Below are 23,157 nucleotides of genomic sequence, written 5' to 3'. Positions count from 1 at the left end.
AATGATTCATAGCACATTGTCATCCCACAATCAATGTTCAAAAGGTCTAGTACAATGTATTCTAAGTACTATCCATAGGTTCCCTAGAAGAGTACAAAAGCAGGAGAGTATTCTTAAGAGGGAAACCAGGAGGGCAAAATGGCACATGAGATAATAGGAACTGCAGATGCTGGAGAATCTGAGATAATGAAGTGTGGAGCTGGATAAACACAGCAGGCCAAGCAGCATCTTAGGAGCACAAAAGCTGACGTTTCAGGCCTAGACTGTGGCAAATAGGGTTAAGGAGAATCCAAAGGGATTCTACAAATACAAAAAGGACAAAAGGGTAACTAGGGAGAGAATAGGATCCCTTAGTTCAGCAAGGCCATTGACGTCCGGAACTGCAGGAGATGGGGGAGCTGCTAAACAAGTAGTTTACTGTGGAGAAAGATGTGGAAGACAGAGAATGTAGGGAATTAAATAGCGAAAGCTTGAAAAATGTCTGTATTACAGACGAGGAGGTGCTGGGCATCTTAAAATGCATAAAGGTGGATAAGCCCCTGGGACCTCATCAGATATACCCTAGAACTCTGTGGGAAGCTAGGGAAGAGATTGCTGGACCTCTTGTTGAGCTATTTGTATCATCAGTAGCCATAGGTGAGGTGCTGGAAGACTGGAGATTGGCTGACATGGTGCCACTATTTAAGAAAGGTGGTGATGAAAAGTCAGGGAAATCTAGACCGGTGAGCCTGACATCAGTGGTGGGGAAGATGTTTGAGGGAATCCTCAGGGACTGGATTTACATTCATTTGGAAAGGCACGGACTGATTAGGGATAATCAACATGGCTTTCTGCATGGAAGATCATATCTCACTAATTTGATTGAGTGCTTTTTGAAGAAATAACAAAGGGAACTGTTGGGGCACAGAGCAGTGAACATGATTTATATGGCCTTCAGGCTTTAGGCAAGGTTTCTTATTGTAGACTGGTTACAAGGTTAGATCACACAGAATAGAGGGAGAACAAGCCATTTGGATACATAACTGGCTCAAAGGTAGGTGGTGGTGAAGGTCTATAGGAGAGAGGCTAGAAAAGTACGGCAGGTCAAGCAGCATCTGAGGAGCAGGTAAGTCAATGTTTTGGGCTGAAGCCCTTTCTCAGGACTGTTGGAGGATATATTTTCAGACTGGAGACCTGTAACCAGCAGTGTGCCACAAGGATCGGGGCTGGATCCACTGCTTTTTGTCATTTATATAGATGATTTCGATGTGAATGTAGGAGGTATGGTTAGTAGGTTTGCAGATGACACCAAAATTGGAGGTGCAGTGGACAGCAAAGAAGGTTACCTCAGAGGACAATGGGTATCTTGATTAACTGGTCCAATAGGCTGAGCAGTGGCAGATAGAGTTTAATTTAGATAAAGGTGAGGTGCTGCATTTTGGAAAGGCAAATCAGGGCAGGACTTATACACTTAATGGTAAGGCCCTGGGGAGTGTCACAGAACAGAGACGTTGGAATGCGGGTTCATAGTTAAAGTGGAGTCACAGGGAGATAAGACAGTGAAGAAGATGCTTGGTATGCTTGTCTTTATTGGTCAGTGCATTAAGTATAGGAGTTGGGAGATCATGTTGTGGCTGTACAGGACAATGGTTAGGTGACTATTGGAATCTGTGTGCAGTTCTGGTCTCCCTGCTATAGGAAGGATGTGGTGAAACTTGAAAGGGTTCACTCAGCCCCTACTGTCTCAGGGTTCAGAAAAGATTTACAAGGATGTTGCCAGGGTTGGAGAGTTTGAGCTATAGAGAGAGACTGAATAGACTGGGTCTGTTTTCCCAAGAGGGTCAGAGGTGATTTTGTAGGGATTTTTAAAATCATGAGGGACATGGATAGAGTAAGTAGACAAGGCCCTTTTCCCCAGAGTTGTGGAGTCCAAAACTAGAGGGAAAACTAGAAGGTGAGAGGGGAAAGATTTAAAAGTGGCGTAAGGGCCCATTTTTACCATCGAGGATGGTGCGTGTATGGAATGAGCCCCAGAAAAAATGGTGGAGGCGGGTGTAATTGCAACATTTAAAGGGCATCTGTATAGGTATATGAATGGGCAGATTATAGAAGGAAATGGGACTAGATTTGTTTAGGATTTCTGGTTGGCATGGGATGAGTTGGACTGAAGGGTCTGTTTCCGTGCTGTATATCTCTATGACTCTCACCAACCTTTATTGATGCAGCACAGAAAGTATTCTATGTGGATGCATCACAGCTTGGTATGGGAACTGTTCTGCCCAGGACCGTAAGGAACAACAGAGAGTTGTGAACACAGCCCCAGTCCATCACATAAGCCAACCTTGCATATGTTGACTCCATCTACACTTCTTGCTGCCTCAGGAAGGCTGCAAACATCATCAGGATGATTAAAATCTCTTCCAACCTCTTCCATCAGGTGGAAGATACAAAAGCTTATCCACATGTACCAATTGGTTGAAGAGTGGCTTCTTCCTCACTGTTATTAGACTTCTGAATGGACCCCTCGAATTCCAAATCTAATGTTGATCTTGCTTTGTGTGTACCTTCTGTGTAGCAGTAACTTTGTATTCCTGGCTCTGTTTATCGCCCTATGGTCTTTATGTATGGTCTGCCCGTGCAGTGTGCAAAGCGAACACTTTTCACTGTACCTAAGTACATGTGACATTAGTAAATCAAATCAAATTATTGATCATTTGATGTTGAGTAACTCAACAAGACTTTTGAGTTGTATTGCTGCAAGTTTGTATAATACCATTGAAGAAGGATTTCCATCCCCAGCATGAGTTATGCTCAGAAAATAAACGTAAATGACCATGCCCAGCAACGAATTGTCCAACTATTCTGATTCACAGGACATTTTCTTCAAAGACAGAGGAGAATAAAAATGCCAATGACAAGGGAGCAGGCAGCCTCTGGGCAGGGAGTCAACAATGAAAATGCAAGTCCGTTTGGATATCAGCCCAGGTCATACAAAAATATGACTGCTCATGGTGCTACATAGAGAAGGAACAGAAGCCAGTTCAGTCCAATGTACAGCAGGGAGGAACTCTCCAATGCTGATACTTGTATGATGATGTTGGGTGATAGCAACCAGTGGTAAAGCAACCAAGTTGTTAAACAAGTGCAACAGAGGACAATAGTTGCCATTAGACAGGGAAATGATTACCATGTCAGATCAGGTTGTCAAACCTCCAAATCAGTATGCTGTAATTGGTGTACCTGTTTGTGTAACTATTCAGTTTACAACTTGATTGTCTGTGTACAACCATGTGTATCTGTTTGGGATAATTATTTATATTTCGAAAATGGGGACATTGTGTTAGGTGACGCAGTCAGTATGTTGCTATATCTTTTAGGAACATACTCATGATAATCATGAGCATCTGAGCTTGTGACTTGGAGGTATAAATATCTTGTAATTGCTTTGGATAATTTGAAGCATGGTATACTATTAAAAGCATGCTGCTGTCATTCGTATTTTAGAATTTTTGTGCTACCCCTGACACTTGTGCGCCTGCTAAAGTAATGCTTCTGCATAATAGTTGTAAAAAATACATCCGTTGGATTCTCCAATACCACTATTAGTTTCTTATGTTGTGAGGGGTAACAAACGCATTGTTGCATCAAGTAAATTACAGTACTCCAGGCAAAATCCGGTTTCTTTATGTTGTATTCATAGTAAAAGTTTAACAGAAAAGCAGTTTTTGGAATGGTTAGCTCTTTGTGATCATGTTGATACATATATATTGGTTTGATTTAAAATGTCGGTGGCTTGAAATTTTTGCTTTATTTAATAACGGAATGAGGGCATCGCTGACTAGACAGCATTTATTTCCCATTCCTAATTGCCCTGAAGGCAGTTCAGAGTCAACTACATTGCTGTGGGTCTGGAGTCACATGTAGGCCAGACCAGGGAAGGATGGCAGTTTCCTTCCGTAAAGGACATTCTTCTTCAAGGTGGGTTTTTCCTGACAATCACCAATTGATTCATGGTTATCATTAGATTCTTAATTCCAGATATTCATTGAATTCAAATTCCACTATCTGCCGTGGTGGCATGCATACCCAGGTCCCCAGAACGTTACCTTGGTCTCTGGATTAACAGTCCAGCGATAATACCACTAGGCCATTGTTAGGCCTTTCCTCTTACTTGAGCATTTTGGTAAACATTCTTGTCAACTCATAGTGCCTGAATAATTAAAATTGTACATTTACCTTGTAATTTTCTGTTTTATTTTGATTGCAGATTGGAATTATTGGTGGGTCAGGAATGGGTGACCTGGACATTTTGGAGGAGAGGACCGAGAAAAGTGTAGATACGCCTTTTGGAAAGGTTTGATCTTTCTGCTTGTCCATACTAAGGTTTATTAGTTTATTACTAGTTACGTGTTCTGAATCAAAGATCCATTTATAGTGCTTGAAATATGACTACATGTTAGTGGAAAGAGAGCACATTCTATTTGGTTTACGTTTCTTCCCAAGGCTTTTGTTATGCTATCTCGTGTAAAGAATTTTAAGATATCCATTTTCAAAGAAAAACACTGGACTGTTTGGTATATTTTTTCCTTTTCCATTTATCAGTTGTGCAGTCTTTTATTCTCTCTCTCTTTATCCTTCTCATTTACCCCTTCATATCTGTTGATATGACCATGGTAGTGCTTCTCTAAATTTTCCTCCTTTGTTTCTTCTAAACTGTGAGCATCCCTTTCTCCCTGTTAGAACATAGAACATAGAACAGTACAGCACAGAACAGGCCCTTCAGCCCACAATGTTGTGCCGACCATTGATCCTCATGTATGCACCCTCAAATTTCTGTGACCATATACATGTCCAGCAGTCTCTTAAATGACCCCAATGACCTTGCTTCCACGACTGCTGCTGGCAACGCATTCCATGCTCTCACAACTCTCTGCGTTAAGAACCTGCCTCTGACATCCCCTCTATACTTTCCACCAACCAGCTTAAAACTATGACCCCTCGTGCTAGCCATTTCTGCCCTGTTGATCTATAATGATTTATTTATTCTTTACACTAACTTATTTTTCCTTGGAACCTCGAAGCACTTGTTCTCCCTTCTACAATAGTCTTCAGTTTTCACCTTAGCTTAGTAGCACCTTGTCATTACTACTTATAAATTGTTTGCTATATCTTTCTGACGATAGGGTCATCATTTTTTTTTGCCCGGTTATTCAGTATATTCTTTTGGCCCCAATCTTTCTCTCCGACACAGAAAGTTTCTTGGTCCTTCTTTGTCTATTTGTCCCATTCTGTTCGTCTCTGTTCTGTTACCCTGATGCACTTGCATAGTACAATCCACCCATAAAGCTTGTAAGACAACACTTTTCACTGTACCTCAGTACATGTGACCATAATAAATCGAATCGCCCAGACTTTGTGTAATAAGGATCTGTGAGCTCTGTTGGCACCCTCTCACCATCCTGTAACATTTCAATGCGAAAACAGCATTAGCTATAGGAGAGAAACCATTTCTCTGTTATTCATGTCCACAGACTTGCTTTGAACGTCTAATAGTCTGACTTCTTTTACTGAGAGCGACTAGTGTGACGGAGTGACAATTTGTGAAAATGCGCCACCTCAATAAATATGTTATCAAAATGGTATTCCTTCTTCGAATACAGATAGCAGTTAGGAAAGGAAATGTGATTCTTGTTATTACTTTCTTAGTTTCAGATCAGTTGTTCACATTTGGAACTTGTTCAACATTTCATAAAACCAATCGCTGCATGACTCAGATCTAGCACAAAACTGCCAGTTTTCTAAGAAAAAGAGCGTAACATAATTATTCGAAGTGTACTTTATATTTGCGCAGTAACTTGTGCGAGTGGCATTCAAGTAGCGAAGGCTCTCAATTGCCGTTAATTCCTTTTGGGAGAAAGCACCTGAGGTTTTATAAGGCGTTTGACTCCTATACAATGAGATTTTCATGTTTATTTACAACAGATTAAAAGCCAATTCTTGATTATGTTAGTTTATTTGAAGCATGTCCTGAGAAAAGGAAAACTACTGGATTCTTAAAATTTATAAGCTATAATGAAGTGCTAATTGTAATTCCTTCAAGGACATGCTGAATGATGGTATTCAAATCTGGACCAGTTAATAAGACAATCCAAATTAAAAATCAAACTTCATATCCATTATGTTATGAAATGTGATTAAATAAATTGCATGGAACCATACTGCAAAGTTTCATGCCTGAAGTAAACTGGGTTTTGCTGTTTGTGGTATGTTTTGCATCATTGATCACCTGCACAAGCTGTGGGCCATGTGTGCTAATCTAATCCTTTTGAGCTTCTATTTTCAGTTGCTATTTTCAAAAATACAGCAATGGTTACACTCCATCTATTTCTCCACTTCTCCTGTAGGTCAGCTGATGCACTTTTTCCTCTAAGCCAGAAAGTCACATGTTGAAGTGACTTGAGCACAGCGTTTTGGCTGATATCTCAAAGCAATACCAGGGAAGAGCTGCCCTGCCACAGACAACATTGTTTGCATTAAATATTACATTTGCCCTCTTGGCTGAATCTAACACACTTCAACAAAGAGTAGAATGGATCTTTAAGTGACTTGGCCAATGCTTATCCTCAAGCAACCATCAATAAAATAGACAATCTGGTTATTAGCATGTTGCTTTTATGTGGGATCTTGCTGGTTTCTCGTTGGATGCTGTGTTTTCCTACATTACGACAGTGAATGTGGCTCAAAATTAGTATGTGTACAATTAAGCACTTTATGAATTCTGAAAGGTGGTATATAAATGCAGGTTCATCCTCGTGAATCTGGTTTTGTTATTTGTTTCAAAACACTTCACAACTAGTTTCTCCCTGATTTTCCAGATGATGATCTTTTGCTTTGGTAATATCTCCTTGGAAAAGAAGTAGCCTGCACCAAAAAGGGATTAAAGTGTACCTGACTCTCACTCCAGTAACCTACCTTCCTGAGACGGGTTGTGGACCAGATATTTCGGCTGTGAGGCTGCATTCCCTCAGTGGCTCAGATTGGCAATTACTTTGGGGAGAACACAAAAAAAAAGGAAGGCAAGAACCAGAAAATATTAGTGCTTTTGAAATTACGACTGAGCAAATCCTATGCAGTTGTCTTTTTTGATTTATACACTAGCCGTGGAATTTTACAACCAGCAGGTAGTTTGATGGTGGAGGTTTGATGTATTAAAAGTCTGCATTTTGACGCAAGCCTTTATTTAACCAGTCCACGTCAGGCTTTAAAGGAGATTGCTGAGCATGAGACCAACCCTTTTCCAAGAAGTAGGCATTCACTTTAGATATGTGTGAATGCATCTAAGTCTCATTGTTGTTCAGTTTTCAATTTTATCTATGATTAGACTTCCCAAACTTCAGGGAATCCACTGTTAAATCCCGGAGGTGAAAGTCATTATAGCTATCTGCTGGCTCCAGTATCTCTGCTTACGCTTGGACATCCCATGACAAGTTACCCAAAGAGACCTTTGATTTTATCACCGCCTCCGCCCCGACTAACAGACCTCTCAGACTTCCCAAGGCATCTGACTACTGTCCAAAATCTTCTGATTTTGCCAAGATTACATTTGCTTTCTTAATCACAGACTCAACCTGCAAGTTAACCTTTAGAGAATCCTGGACTAGCACTCCCCGATCCTTCTGTACTTTGGCTTTATGAGTTTTCTCACCGTTTAGAAAATAGTCCATGTCTGTATACTTTTTTCCAAAGTGCAAAACCTTGCACTTGCTCACGTTGCATTTCATCAGCGATTTCCTGGACCACTCTCCTAAACTGTCCAAATCTTTCTGCAGCCTCCCCACCTCCTCAGTGCTACCTGCCTGGATGTGAGTTTGCTCGCTGAGCTGGAAGGTTAGTTTTCAGACGTTTTGTCACCATTCTAGGTAACATCATCAGTGAGCCTCTGACGAAGCGCTGGTGTTACGTCCCGCTTTCTATTTATCTGGTTAGGTTTCCTTGGGTTGGTGATGTCATTTCCTGTTCTTTTCATCAGGGGATGGTAGATTGGCTCCAAATCAATGTGTTTGTTGATGGAGTTCCGGTTGGAATGCCATGCTTCTAGGAATTCTCGTGCGTGTCTCTGTTTGGCTTGTCCTAGGATGGATGTGTTGTCCCAATCAAAGTGGTGTCCTTCCTTATCTGTATGTAAGGATACGAGTGATAGTGGGTCATGTCGTTTTGTGGCTAGTTGAGCCACAAAACGACATGACCCACTATCACTCGTATCCTTACATACAGATAAGGAAGGACACCACTTTGACTGGGACAACACATCCATCCTAGGACAAGCTAAACAGAGGCACGCACGAGAATTCCTAGAAGCATGGCATTCCAACCGGAACTCCATCAACAAACACATTGATTTGGAGCCAATCTACCATCCCCTGATGAAAAGAACAGGAAATGACATCACCAACCCAAGGAAACCTAACCAGATAAATAGAAAGCGGGACGTAACACCAGCGCTTCCTCGGAGGCTCACTGATGATGTTACCTAGAATGGTGACAAAACGTCTGAAAACTAACCTTCCAGCTCAGCGAGCAAACTCACATCCAGAACCTCAACCTGAGCTACAACTCTTCTCAAAACTCGCCTGCTACCTGCCTGTCCACCTATCTTCATATCATCGGCAAACTTCGCCAGAATGCCCCCAGTCCCTTCATCCAGATCATTAATATATAAAGTGAACAGCTGCGGCCCCAACACTGAACCCTGCAGGACACCACTTGTCATTGGTTGCCATTCCGAAAAAGAGCCTTTTATCCCAACTCTCTGCCTTCTGTCAGACAGCCGATCCTCCATCCAAGCCAGTAGCTCACCTCGAACACCATGGGCCCTCACCTTACTCACCTTAGCAAAGGCCTTTTGGAAGTCTAGATAGATAACATCCACTGGGTTTCCCTGGTCTAACCTACTTGTTACCTCTTCAAAGAATTCTAACAGGTTTGTCAGGCACGACCTCCCCTTACTAAATCCATGCTGACTTGTTCTAACCCAACCCTGCACTTCCAAGAATTTAGAAATCTCATCCTTAACGCTGGTTTCTAGAATTTTACCAACAACCGAGGTTAGGCTAATCGGCCTTTAATTTTCCATCTTTAGTCTTGATCCTTTTTTAAACAAGGGAGTTACAACTGTGATTTTCCAATCATCTGGGACTTTCCTTGTATCCAGTGACTTTTGAAAGATCACAACCAACGCATCCGCTATTTTCTCAGCCACCTCCCTCGGAACTTTCGGATGTAACCCATCGGGGCCAGGAGATTTATCAACTTTTAGACCTTTTAGCTTTCCTGGCACTTTCTCTTTTGTAATGCCTACCATACTCAACTCTGCACCCCCCCCCCCCCCGCCGACTCTCCTTAATTGCTTTGATGCATGTTAGTGCTGCCACCTTTCAAAAGATGAGTGGTCAGCTGTCAACTGCAACTTGCGAGTAAACTTATTGGGAGCTGGTGCCGCTGATATGGGGTAGAGTGGAGGAGGCCATGGTGGGGAGGTCTAGTGCAACGTACAAATGGTACATAAATTTTCCAGCAGGATATGCGGGCAGGATATAATATTGTAAAGGGTGGGAGCAGGCTGATGAGTATTGTCATTCTCTGTGCTAACAGTTAGATGATGCAAAGGTGGCTTAAAGAAACAAATTTGAAAAGTTGTTTTGCTGGAAGAGCAATTTAGATAAAGGATGGCTGCTCTTGCAGTTTGTTGTTTGTACTTACACAATGTGTGTTGAAGTATTTATACTTTATTTTAAAAATATTAAAAGTCATGGATTATTTATTTTGCTGTTTTGCTGATTATTTTATGTTATATATTAGTTCGTAGGTGGTGCTCATTGTGAACTGGCTATAATACGAAACATACACAAGATTTTATTTCCCCCAATAAAAAAGATTTTATTCTCCCCAATAAAATACTGATTTGATTACTCTGCTCATTTCCCAATCGGTAAGACTTTGGCAGATTTATATATAACTTTTTTATGATGTGCAAAATAATGCCAATCAAAGCTGGCTCCTGGTTGTCACAGCAGAGGTATCCAGTGAGTAAGCTCAGTCGTCAGGCAGCTGAACTAGATATTTTACTGTCACTCTGCACTGATCTAGCTTATCACCAACGGCATTGAAGTCACAGTGGTTCAGTGGTTAGCACTGCAGCCTCACAGCGCCAGGGACACAGGTTCGATTCCAGCCTTGGGCGACTGTCTGTGTGGAGTTTACACATTCTCCCTGTGTCTACGTGGGTTTTCTCCGGGTGCTCCGGTTTCCTCCCACAGCCCAAAGACGTGCAGGCTAGGTGGATTGGTCATGCTAAATTACCCATAGAGTTCAGGAGTGTGTGGGTTATAGGGGGGTGGGTCTGGGTGGGATGCTGCAAGGGACAGTGTGGACTTGTTGGGCCGAAGGGTCTGTTTCCACACTGTAGGGAATCTAATCAGACTTGATGGCCTGTAGTTGGAGGAACCAGAGTCTGGCTGTTCATCAACCATAGTTGTTCCATGAGCTGTAAGTCGGCAAAAGAAAAGGTTGTGTTTGACTGTGACAGTTGCTGCAGATAAATAGTCAGTCCAAGTTTGCACATGGAAAATGGCACCTTGGCAAGTACTGGATCGTGACCAGCATCTGTGCAATTGTACTGCATTGCCTGCAAGATAATAAAAAGGACCAATGACAAATGTTCCAATGGTATAATGCCAGCTTCAATGTCTAATTTCACTGTCAGTTACAAGGAACCATTGAATGTCAAACAATATAATTGGGAATTAATGACTGGGGCAAGTCACCTCTCCCAGACAAAGCAGAAAAGGGTGACATTCGTTCTTTGCGACTGTTCAATTTGAATTAATTCTGATCTCGTTCAAAACAAGGCATCGCCGCAAGATTTAGTGTTCATTTACAATATCTAGCTTACCTTTCATTCAGCTATTGGAGTTTCTTAAGTTTCCTACTTTGAGAAATCTCGATACCAGGTCTATGTCCACTCACTTAACTTAGCAACATCTTTTCACATCCTTCTTTTGTCACATCTTCACCACTTATATTCCAACCCATCTTTATGTCACCAACAAATTTCACTGGTAATTATGAACACAAGAATTAGGATGCTGCACCATTTACAAGATCATGTCTTTACCCTGACCCAACTCTAACCTTCCTGTCTGTCCCCCAAAACCTGTGCAGATCAAAAAATCTGACCACCTCAGCCTTGAATATATTCAATAACCCAGCCTCACCTGCTCTGTGGTAGAGAATTCTAAAGATAAGACAAGCAATTCCACCAAATTGCCTTCTTGATTAATACTGACAGTAGGGGAAATGTTAGAAGCTATAATTAAAGAGGTTATAGCAAGGCATTTTAGTAAGTTCAAGGTGCTCCAGAGAGTCAGTGTTATTTGGCGAAAGGGAATTCATGTTTGATCAATCTCAGGATAAGAGAAGGAGGCATTTGGCCCGTTGTGTTTGTGTTTGTTCATTAAATGAGCATTGTTACTTAGTGCCAATCTCCTGCTTTTTTTCCCACCCCCTTGCACATCTTTTTCATGCAAATAATATCCCAATATCATCTTGCATGTCTCCATATCTACTGGAGTTCCTTGAGGAGGTAAAATGTGCTGTATATAAAGGGAAGCCAATGGACATACAGCACAGGTATTTGATAAGGCCTCACATCGAGAATTATTGTGGAAAATAGAAGCTCATGGTATAGGACGTAAGTGTGAATGGAAGATCGGCTGGCTATCAGAAAGGAGCGAGCAGGAATAAATGAGACATTGAGGTAACAAGGTGTAGAGCTGGATGAACACAGCAGGCCAGGTAGCATCAGAGGAGCAGGAAGGCTGACATTTCGGGCCTAAATTCTTCTTCAGAAATGAAGAAGGGTCTAGGCCCGAAACGTCAGCCTTCCTGCTCCTCTGATGCTACCTGGCCTGCTGTGTTCATCCAGCTCTACACCTTGTTATCTAACATTCTCCAGCATCTGCAGTTCCTACTATCTCTGAATAAATGAGACATTTTCAAGTTAGCAAGTTGTAACAATTAGTGTGTCACATGGCTAGCTACTCGGCTTCAGCTGTTTATAGTTGATATAAATAACCTAGATGAAGGGATGGAAAGCATGAGTGTCAAACTTGATGACGCAAAATTGGATGGGAATGTAAATTGTGAAGATCTGACACAAGGCGGTGTCAGAAAGATTTGATAGGTTAAGTGGACAAGGATAAGCAAATGGAGCATACAATATGAAAATGCTAAATTGTCCATTTTGGCAGGAAGAAGAATTTTATTCAAATGCAAGAGATTGCAGAGCTGTGAGATACACAGGGTTCTGGGGGTTTTTGTGCGTGAGCTGTAAAAGGTTAATCTACAGGTACGGCAATCAAATAGGAAAACTAACATAATATTATCATTTAGCATGAGGGGACTTGAATATAAAAGAAGGGATGTAATGCTTTCAGTTATACAGGGTACTGGTGAGACCATGTCTGGAGAATTGTATACAGTCTGCTTCACCTGTGCTTAGTTATCGATTGAAGGAGGGAACTATATGAATTGGAGGTGGTTTGGAGAAGTTTTATTGGACCACAGCTTGAAATGGGCAAGTTGTCCCATGAGAAAAGGTTGCACTGGCTCAGTCTGTATCCATTGGAGTTTGGAAGAGTAAGAAACTATTTGATTGAAACATATAAAACCCTGAAGTGACTTAACAGAATCGATGTGGAGAGAATGTTTCCTCCTTTGGGAGAATGTAGAACTAGGGGTCACTGTTTAAAAATAGTCATTCATTTAAAACAGGGATTGTGCAGAATCTTTTCTGAGGATGGTCAGTCTTTGGAACATTCTTCCTGAGAAAGTAGTCAAGCCAGACACCTTGAATGTTGTTATTGGCAGAGTTGGATAGATTCTTATCGAGAAAGAGGTGACATGTTAATGGTGCAGATGGATTGTGGATTTGAGATTACAGTCCGATCAGCTGTGATCTTATTGAATGGCAGAACAGGCTCAAGGGGCTGAATGGTCCACTCCTGCTCTTAATTCATATATTCATATATTGATTGAAAAAAAACCTTATTCTGAAGCTGGACACTTTAGTTGTTGAATTCTTCATGACGAGAAACATCATTTCAGCATAACCTATCAAGCCCACTCAGAAACTTCCGTCTCGACGATATCACCTCTTCTGAACTCGGCTGGGTCTAAGCCCAATCCTTCCTCATTCGATATTTTCCTTATTCCAGGAATCAGACTCACAGAACTTCTCTGAACCGCCTTCAGTGTGAGTGTGTCATCACATGCTTTTCCTGCAGGCAGGTCTTTGACTCATTTTTTTCAGGCATCAGCAAACATTTTTTTGATGGTTATGTCAGTGATTATTTACATCAAAATAAGTAACGTCCTCCTCTTTGACTTCCTACAGTATACCTTTTCTCTTGTACGGCCAATATAACTTCTTCAGAACTCTTCAATTCTTCAGAACTCAAGTCAAGCCGTGGCTGAGACAAAATTTTAACTCTTTTTTTCACAGATGCTTTCAGACTAAGGTCTCTTTTAGTTGAAGTATTTTCCTGTTACTTGGCTCGCATTGATAAGTGGCCTTCTTACTGAAGGCTTGTTGTGGATAAGAATGCCTTAAGGTATGGACAGCAAGACCAGGTAAATGAATGACAGAACAACCTTGAGCTGAAAGCCACTTTCCTGGTTGTATGAAGTGATGTGCACATTTTTTTTGTGTTGCAAGCACAGTTGTTCAAAAGTCTCAAACAGAAACAACAAGAGATTCATGACTGGATTTATACCTGTTGGATGGCTATCTGGGAGAGCGCTTGCAAACTGGAATACAGCAGCATTGGTCAACATTGCCAGGTTAAGCAGCCTCAGGTTGCTGGTGACATCTGTTTTAGTTGCATTTGGTATTGAGGGTGTGATGGCCTTTAAAGTCACCCAAACAAAAACCAGAGGATGCTGCAAATCGGGAACAAAAACAGAAGTTGCTAGAAAACCTCAGCAGGTCTGGCAGCATCTTTGAAGGATAAAAACAGAGTTAACGTTTTGGGTCTGGTGACCCTTCCTCAGAACATTTGCTACCAACTTAATGTTGGCTCCAATTCAGTTACTGTGCAATCATGCTTGATGTTTAGATTGCTATATTCTTTTCTCCTTCTCTGAAGCTCTGATTTTGAATGGAGACCATCAGCCTCCTCCTGCTTCACCGAACTGGTTGTGCTTCATTAAGTGAGCCTTAGAGTTGGGTGTTAGTGAGCTGTTCAATCCAGTGGAGTGGTAGGGAGAAGCACTAGGGGGTGTGGGAAGAACGAGATCTTATCACTGCCAACCTTGATCTACTCCTCACCTATACAGACAGGTACATAATACGCATACACACACACATTTTGCAGCAGAGGTCAATGAATAGACACATCGCACACAATGTCGAGGTCAGCTGTCATATCCCTAATGACGTTCTGGTTCACGTTCAGTAATTCACTGTAGAAAGATTTAATGACTTCCTTTGTGCCTAAATCAAAAATCATTTAGGGGAAGGGGTATTTGCTGGCTGGATCAGCATTTAGCTGTTCTGAGGTAACTTCATAGAGGCTGGTATCCTGTCACCAAGTCACCCTTTATTTACTTGTGCACAATACACTGACTGTAGCCAGCCAGCTCGGAGTCAGTCCCCTGAACTGAGGGGATTCTAAATCCTCTGTTAATTCTTTTTTTAGCTGAATGAATAATTTATTGTCACATATTTTTCCTGAATACAGTGAAAAGTGCTAATTGCCACCACACACCAGCACCATTTTTAATTACGTAATATATGAGAAGTAATTAGACACAGTTCATCTTTCTACCCGTTATGGCTCCGTAGTTTCTGTACGTGCTGCCGCCCTACCAAATACCCTGTTAATATCTGTCAGCCAGGGTTTCCTGATTGGATCACGTTAACAACCCCCATTAAGGATCTTGTAGTCAGTGAGGCCCACCTAGTTCCAATCACTACAGTTACGAATTGTCCTGGAAAAAGTAAGGGAGAGCTGCCTTTTTGAACTGCCAAAGTCCATTTGGTGTAGATTGACCTGAGGATTTAAAACTACAAGAGAATTCAATAGGGCACATATAGAGAAGCTGTTTTCTTTGGTGGGGAACCCAGATCAAGGAGGTATATTCATAAAGTTAATGCAAGACCACTGAGGAGTGAAATCAAGTCACACCTTTCTTGTGCGAAGGGTATGAGAAATCTGGCATTTTCTTCTTCAAAAGACTGTGTGGGTACTGAGTCAATTGTACTTTGCAAGGCTGAGATTGATAGTTCTCTGGTAGGTGAAGATGTTAAGAGTGTGGAAGAAAGGCAGGTAAATGGAGTTGCACCACAGTTTGATCATAATCTGATTGAATAGTGAACCGGCTGGAGAGCTTAGTGAGATAACAAGGTGTAGAGCTGGATGAACACAGCAGGCCAAGCAGCATCAGAGGAGCAGGAATGCTGACATTTCGGGCCTAGACTCTTTTCTGAAGAAGGGTCTTGGCCCAAAACGTCAGCTTTCCTGCTCCTCTGATGCTGCTTGACCTGCTGTGTTCATCCAGCTCTACACCTTGTTTACTCAGTTCAAACATTCTGTGATGGTGTTCATGCTCTGGTCAAGCCTCCCTCCACCTTTCCACCCTTCATTTGATCAGCATGCCCCTCTTTTCCCTTCTCATTCATGATTATCTAACTTCCCCTTAAATAGCCAGACAATGTTTATGCAATAATTATATAAATATAAATTTGCTTCAGCGCTTACCTGTGTAGAGATTTCTACATTCCCACTGTTCTCTAGTGAAGACTAGTCTTCTGTTAGATACAAAAACAGAAATTGCTGGAAAAACTCAGCAGGTCTGTGGAGAGAGAAAGCAGATTTATTGTTTCAGGTCCAGTGGTCCTTTTTCAGATTGTATTACTATTAAAAAATTTTTTCCACACATACAAAATAAATCAGCAGCTAAATAGCAATGCCATATTTAATTTGCATCATATTTTAAACTGTTCTGGAAATCACTTGAATGCGTTGTTTAGTATTGAAACTATCACTTGATTAGATAAGATGAGGGTGAACACCAGGACAGCTGAAAGTAATTCATATTCCCTAAGCTCTGCTGATAAAATCCTTGATGATCTATTTTGTTGATGTGAGTTGAGGTATGACTATTGACCAGGACAGTGGGATAAACCTTCCCTCCTCTTCTAAAACCTTCATGAACATGCAGTGGTATTGTCACACTTGCAATGTTTAATGCTCTTCGAAACTTTTGTGAAGTAGTCCATTCATAGGTGATTTAGCTCCACGCTGCCGTAGTGAGCTCCTTTTAGTTCAATTCGCCTTGTTATCTTTAATCTCGCAGGTACATCCACCACCTTACCATGTCCCTATTTAGTGTTTCTTGACTACATTTCTGCTTTCTGAAAATTGGGAAAAAATAATATCGACCAATAATGGGATACTTGCCAAGCACATTCTGAGGAAGGGTCACTGGACCTGAAACGTTAACTCCGATTTCTCTCCACAGGCGCTGCCAGACTTGCTGAACTTTTCTGGCAATTTCTCTTTTTAGTTTCTGACTTCCATCATCCTGCAGCTCTTCTGCTTCTTATATGTTAACATACCTACCCAATTGTGGATATTGGTTTGTTTGTCTAATGCTTTGCAATTTTCTTTTTTCATATATAGCCTTCAGATGTCCTTATTCTGGGAAAGATAGACAAAGTTCATTGTGTTCTCCTTGCTAGGTAAGTTTCCTTTGAAAAAACAAAATCAAACTGATGACTTTAATAGCGGCTGGTATTATTTCCTGGAAATCCATTTTCCAAATATACGGTGCCTTTAATGCGTGATCGAATTAATCTATTGATAAAACTCCTGGGGAATCAATGTAGCAATCCTGTCCAAGTTCAGGGGACAACTCTGAAAGGTAGGCAAGTTGGGCTGATGAGAGAGCTCTTTCAAAAAGCTGGTACAGGTCTAGTTACCGAATAGCCATCTTCTGTGCTGTATCAGTCTATGTTTCTAGGCTAATCTAAAAAGGAAATGTATAATTTTTTCTAGGGAATAGATTGAAGCCTTTATAGATTAATTTTGGTTAAAATGATAAATAGTTTGTGAAGCATAAAGAGGAAGCTTGTTGAGAATACCATGATATGACCCATAGGATATCAATGTTTTGGTTTTGATGGTTGTGATGGTTTGAATACTTCAGGAAATGTAAATAAATTAGGAAGCTATGAATATATGCATTCTGTCATTCATGTAAGTGCATAGCCTTTCAATTTCCATATTATATTCTTAATATGTTCTTGTGAAACACAGCTGAGAAAACTGGAGAAATAAGATAAACCAAATTGTTCAGTAATATGAATGGTCTTTGTGTGTTATGTGCTGTACTTAGGTGAGTATTGAAAGAAGGTAACCCAGTCAGACTGTCTTCCCATTGTGATTTGTTGAGAAATAAATTAGGAAAGACTTCTTCAAAAGTGATGCAAAGCAACTTTTACATATTGTCAATTTCCATCCATTCGTTTTTCACATTAGAAGGAAATTTGGTGAGCCTGCACCTGCTCAGATAATTTTATGTTTCATTGGATAATAACTTTGAATGGTACTTTAGGTGGGATACCGATGAAATGAGAACTGATGTGGCTGGAATTTGGGGCTGAATCCGTTTCTGCTGAGCTTCTCCTTTGTCTAACTCTGACAAAGTTTGATTGGGGAATGGGAGAATTGTAACATTTCTTTTGCTTAGATATGTTGAGAACCTATTCTTTTCGAACATTCTGCCAATTTCACTTCCATTAGAGACGATTGCTGTCCACGACTATGATTTGTTTCAAAAAGCGATTATTCAAATAGCCTGCACCCATTTTTTCAAGTTAGCTGTGATTACTGATTCCATTGTAACTATTTTTATGTTGTCTAAACCATCTTTCATTCTTTTATTGGTCCCATTATTATTGCCTTTTGCTTTGCAACATTATCCTTTTGCCACTAAATCGCTCCCATAATCAACAAGCCTTGTCATATGCTCTTTCCTTCACCATGCAGACATAAACCCACACAGGCCCGCGCGCGTGCTCACACGTGCACACACACACGCACACACACTTTCTGTTTATACCTGTGCTTATTAAACTCATTTCTAACTTTTGCTAAGTTATCGACCTGAAGCATTAGTCTGGCTTCTCTACCTACTGATGTCTTTCTATCTGTTGAGAATTTATATCACTCACTGGTTTCATTGGAGATTAATTGTTTGATTGCTGTTTAACGATAGTTAAACCAGAATGCCTTCTGTACATATTCAAATTTATCCAGCCAATGACTCCTTCCACCTGCTCACATCCTATTGGAATGATAAGCAGGTGCTCTAATGTTTCAGCAGATCAAAAAAAAATGTGCCCCTGTTTCCAGTTTTGATATTTGTCCTTCTTCTTGAAGTAGTCCATCTCGGGAGTCGAAATGAATTGTGAGCTGAAGTCCATTTTGCTAAACTTTGGGTATTGCAGCCCAGGAAATATCATTTTTAAGTGAACAGTCCAGTGTCCCTATCCTTCTTTGCATTTGTACTTGATCAGATTAAGAAGTGGCATGACGTTATTCACTAAGATCATGAAAGAAGGAAAGAAAACAGCAAATTCGCAGCAGTTTTTGCTGCAGCCTTTTTAAAACAGCTTGATTAAAACTAATCACACATACACAGTTTATGAAGTTCTTCTTCATCTTGGATGACTTCGGATACATAATAGAGTCAAAGTGTGTTGTTTATTAAGTTTTGTTTTAATGTTAATGTGGTTAACACTGAGTTAATATTTTCCTGATTGAAAATGGCAATGGAGGAAGAAAAGATTAACTGTATTGTATAGCTAGCAGAAATAATTGTGATAGGAAAATGTGCAACATAGGGTTAATGAGGCCCATGGCAGGAAAATTCACTAATTTTTATACGAAAATGTACCACATAGGAATTTGGTTAACAACTGGATAAAAATGTTTACATCTCGTGCATACACAAAATTATTAAAGTTGAAATTGCTCTTGGGCCTTATACGGTCGGCTGTTTTGGTTTTTTTTAGAGAAGATACATTTGAAGCACTTAATTGATAATGTATTTACTATCCTATATAAGATTTTATACAATACATTTTCCTCCATTATATAGACATGGGAGAGGACACACTATTATGCCAACGAATGTCAACTTTCGAGCAAACATTTGGGCATTGAAACAGGAGGGTTGCACTCATATTATTGCGACAACTGCCTGTGGTTCACTGCAGGAAGAAATCCAGCCTGGAGACATTGTCATAATCGACCAATTTGTTGACAGGTAATGTTTAATTCTGTGTTGTTTGTAAAACAGAAGTGTCAAAGTTTGAGTTTGGGCGTGTCAGTTCGGAATTTCAAATTGTGGTGTAATGCACTGTGTATGGCAGTTATTAATCAGGAATACAAATAACGGTTGGAGATGCAAGTAAATATTTTGTCTCCTGATTTTCTAGACACCTTCCCCTCAACCCTCAACACCATTATCAGTAACACCTGCACAGGTAAAATATGGCGTTAAGAGGTTAGAAAGAAATAGATAAGAATAGTTTAGATTGTAATCCCTTCCCTTTCCCATTATGCAGTGTCCGTATAGGAATGAAGATAGTCAATACTTACGCATTTAGATCAAGTCAGGAAATTTCACAGCTTACAACATTTGCCTCTGTGTAAACTCTGCTATTTTTGCTATGGATGTTGACCGAGGAGGGGTGGAGTGTGGTGGGAGAGAGCAGGGACGGACATTTGAATAACCTCCATTACCATACTTACTGACTTTTCTTCATTCTTCAAGAGCTTTTGCATTAATTCATAAATTTGCGACTCAACTGAGGTTTGAGGCCCTTGCTTCAGTGAAACTGGGATCTGATTAGCTTTGATTGTGTTCAGAATGCTGGCTCATGCAGTTTTATTTCTCTAAAGTGCGTAGAAACCAAATATGACATGGCAATGTGAATTAATTAGTGAAAACTGTACGAGTTAAGTGAGTTGGCAACTCCAGTATTTGTAGCTTGAAAAGAAAAAGCATGTTTGTTGGACAGGATCTCCCCATTAGCGCCTCTTTTTATGGATTAATTTTACAAAGAGACACTTACAAGACAATGGTAGGCCATTTCTGGAATACTGCATCCAATTCTGGTCTCCCAGCTATAGGAAAGATGTTGTTAAACTTGAAAGAGTTCAGAAAAGATTGACTAGTACGTTGCCAGGGTTGGAGGGTTTGAGCTATAGGGAGAGGCTGAATATGCTGGGGCTACAGCTTTCCATGGAGAGACGAAGGATGATGGGCAACCATATAGAGGTTTATCAGATCTTGAGAGGAATGGATAGGCTAAATAGACAAGGTCTTTTCCCTGGGGTGGAGGAGTCTAAAACTAGAGGGGATAGGTTTAAGGTGAGAGGAGAAATATTGAAAAGGGATCTCTGGAGCAACTTTTCAACTCAAACTATGGGCATGTATGGAGTAAGCTGCCAGGAGAAGTGGTGGAGGCTGGCACAGTTGCACCATTTAAAAGGCATCTGGACGGTTACATGAGTAGGAAGAGTTTAGAGGGACGTGGACCAAATGCTGGCATATGGGACTAGATTAATCTAGGATATCTGGTCAGTATGGACAAGTTGGACCAAGGGTCTGTTTCCATGCTGTACATCTCTATGGCTCGAAGAGATTTTTCTTGTCTGTTTCTGTCTGCCAGTGCGTAATTAGAAAATTAACCTTTTTGGATTTTCACTGGCCTTGGGAGTCAAAAGATACTGTTTGGAATGAGAGTGAAATTCCTGGTGACACACTGAGTTCCTTTATTGCTTGGTGGCAATTTGATCAACACCACTTTCTATGTTGTGTGAGGCAGTTTCTTGATTCAAGCAGAGTGTTGTAAAACAGGGTCTGGGAAAGTTGATTGAATATCAGTTCAATTTCAATAAAACCTGATGGGCCCTGAGCAAGCTGGTCAGAGCCCATGTGCTATGCATGTGTCAGTAAGGATGACTTGGTGACAAAACAAGAAAAAAAGTTAATAAACAGGAGATTCAGAGAGTCTCCACACTCTAGAGACTTGCTCTGAGAAAAGACGAAAGCTTCTAAACAGGAGTCTCAGACAATCTTCCCATTCTAGGGAGTGGCTCTGAGTAAACTGGTCAGGGTTCATGTACTGAGTGGAGTTAATTAGACCCTGTTTGTGACTGTGTGCTGCTGTTGCCACAAACAAAAACCCAATAAAACCTGAGATAACAAGGTGTAGAGCTGGATGAACGCAGCAGGCCAAGCAGCATCAGAGGAGCAGGAAGGCTGACATTTCGGGCCTAGACCCTTCTTCCATTTCTGAAGAAGGGTCTATACCTGAAACGTCAGCCTTCCTGCTCCTCTGATGCTGCTTGGCCTGCAGTGTTCATCCAGCTCTACACTTTGTTAACTCAAATTCTCCAGCTTCGGCAGTTCCTACTACCTCTCACCCAATAAAATCTGAAGGAAATCGAGAGGCGATAATGTAAACTTCTTTCATAGGACTCTTGTGCTATAGTAATAGTGTCCTTACCCCTAGACCAGGGAACATGGGTTCAAGTCCCACCCGCTCCAGGAACGTGTAATAATATCTCTGAACAGATTGATTAGAAAATATCTATATCCAATTATGTTTCGAAGTATAATTAGATTGGGAAAAATACATGAAAACTTATTTCTGTGGGGCAAGGGAAGGGAGGACCTATTCAATTGAAATTGGTACTGTGTATAATGAGTGTTTATTAATCAATAATAGCAAGTTTAATGTGTGAAATCGGATTAATATTTAAATAGCCCAGCAATTTGTAGTGAGGAAGGCATGTTCCTTGTGTTGCAGATGCTAGAATGGCGAGACAAATTGCACTGCCTGGCCACGAGCTTTGAAAAACAGGAGCCCTCTGTCACCCTTCTTGTGATTTTCAAAAGACTGAATGACTTTCACTGTTAAACTCAGTTAAATTTGCTGCATGTAATGCTGTTTGAGACCTTTTTTAATAATGAAATTTACGTCCTTAACAATGGTGCTGTTCAGCACAAAAAGGGAAAATAAATGAAACTCTGCAGTGTCTTTCCTGCTGATAATAAATTGTTCCGAAATTATATTAAATTTAAAAGCATTAATTTCTCAAAGTACATTATTTCCTTTTTCTCTACATTAATTCAACCTTCTTTTCATTCTCTTTGTTTCTCTTTCTGAACTGAGTTCACTGCCCTTTACTGTCTTTCCTCTAATTGTTTTCCTCTATCCTTGAGTATAATTGGGTATAGTGATTGGGGCCTGGATTTTTGTTCCCCAGTTAGGAAATCTCCCACCTCACTGTGCCTGAATCTGGAAAAACTCCCCTGAATGATGGGATCTTCTTTCCAGGAGTTGACAAGAGGGTTTCCTTTTTTTTCCTGTATTCATTCATGAGGTGAGGGCGTCGCTGGCCAGGCAGCATTTATTGCCCATCCCTAGTTGCCCAGAGGGTGGTTAAGAGTCAACCACATTGCTGTGGGTCTGGAGTCACATGTAGGCCAGACCAAGTAAGAATGGCAGCTTCCTTCCCTGAAGGGCATTAATGAACCAGATGAGATTTTTCCAACAATTGGCAATGAATTTCTGGTCATCATTAGACACTCTTAATTCCAGATGTTTGTTTAATTCAGATTTCACCATCTGCCATGGCAGGGTTCAAACCTGGATGCCCGGAACATTTTCTGGGTTTCTGGATTAACATTCCAATGATAATAGCAGTAGGCCAGTACATGCCCTCACAAGTCAAGCCCATTGTCTCTGGACACAGATCAGCCACAGAGGCTGTGATTGTTGTTGAGGCTGTTTCAAAGGTGCCTGATGGCCCATTTGCCAGCTGAATGCCAGCTCATGCCAACCCATCCACATCACTCTTTCTGTGCCTACTCATCCAGCATCCACCATAGGCAGACTTCAGGAGCCAGATTGAAATAAAATAGAACAAAATTCTAATCATACAACATTTTATTTATACCGACATGAAAAGGTTTTCACAGTCATGAAAGCCCATTCAAAACATTTAAACCCACTTGAAGTTTAATAATCACGTGAAA

At 40.8% G+C, this 23,157-nt stretch overlaps 1 protein-coding gene across 1 annotated transcript in view; it reads left to right on the top strand.

Moving 5' to 3' along the window:
* The window catches only part of mtap (methylthioadenosine phosphorylase), a 167,240-nt gene that overhangs the window by 32,363 nt on the left and 111,720 nt on the right, over nucleotides 1-23,157 (top strand). Inside the window, exons 2-4 of the mRNA XM_048528321.2 lie at nucleotides 4,247-4,333; nucleotides 16,722-16,780; nucleotides 19,204-19,371. Coding sequence (XP_048384278.1) covers nucleotides 4,247-4,333; nucleotides 16,722-16,780; nucleotides 19,204-19,371 — 314 coding nt within the window. The remainder of the gene's footprint in view (nucleotides 1-4,246; nucleotides 4,334-16,721; nucleotides 16,781-19,203; nucleotides 19,372-23,157) is intronic.

The sequence above is a fragment of the Stegostoma tigrinum genome, chromosome 3, assembly GCF_030684315.1.
Source record: "Stegostoma tigrinum isolate sSteTig4 chromosome 3, sSteTig4.hap1, whole genome shotgun sequence".
In the NCBI taxonomy this organism is placed as follows: Eukaryota; Metazoa; Chordata; class Chondrichthyes; order Orectolobiformes; family Stegostomatidae; genus Stegostoma; species Stegostoma tigrinum.
Note: the sequence above shows the minus strand (reverse complement) of the source record. Positions and strands in the feature narration are given on the sequence as shown.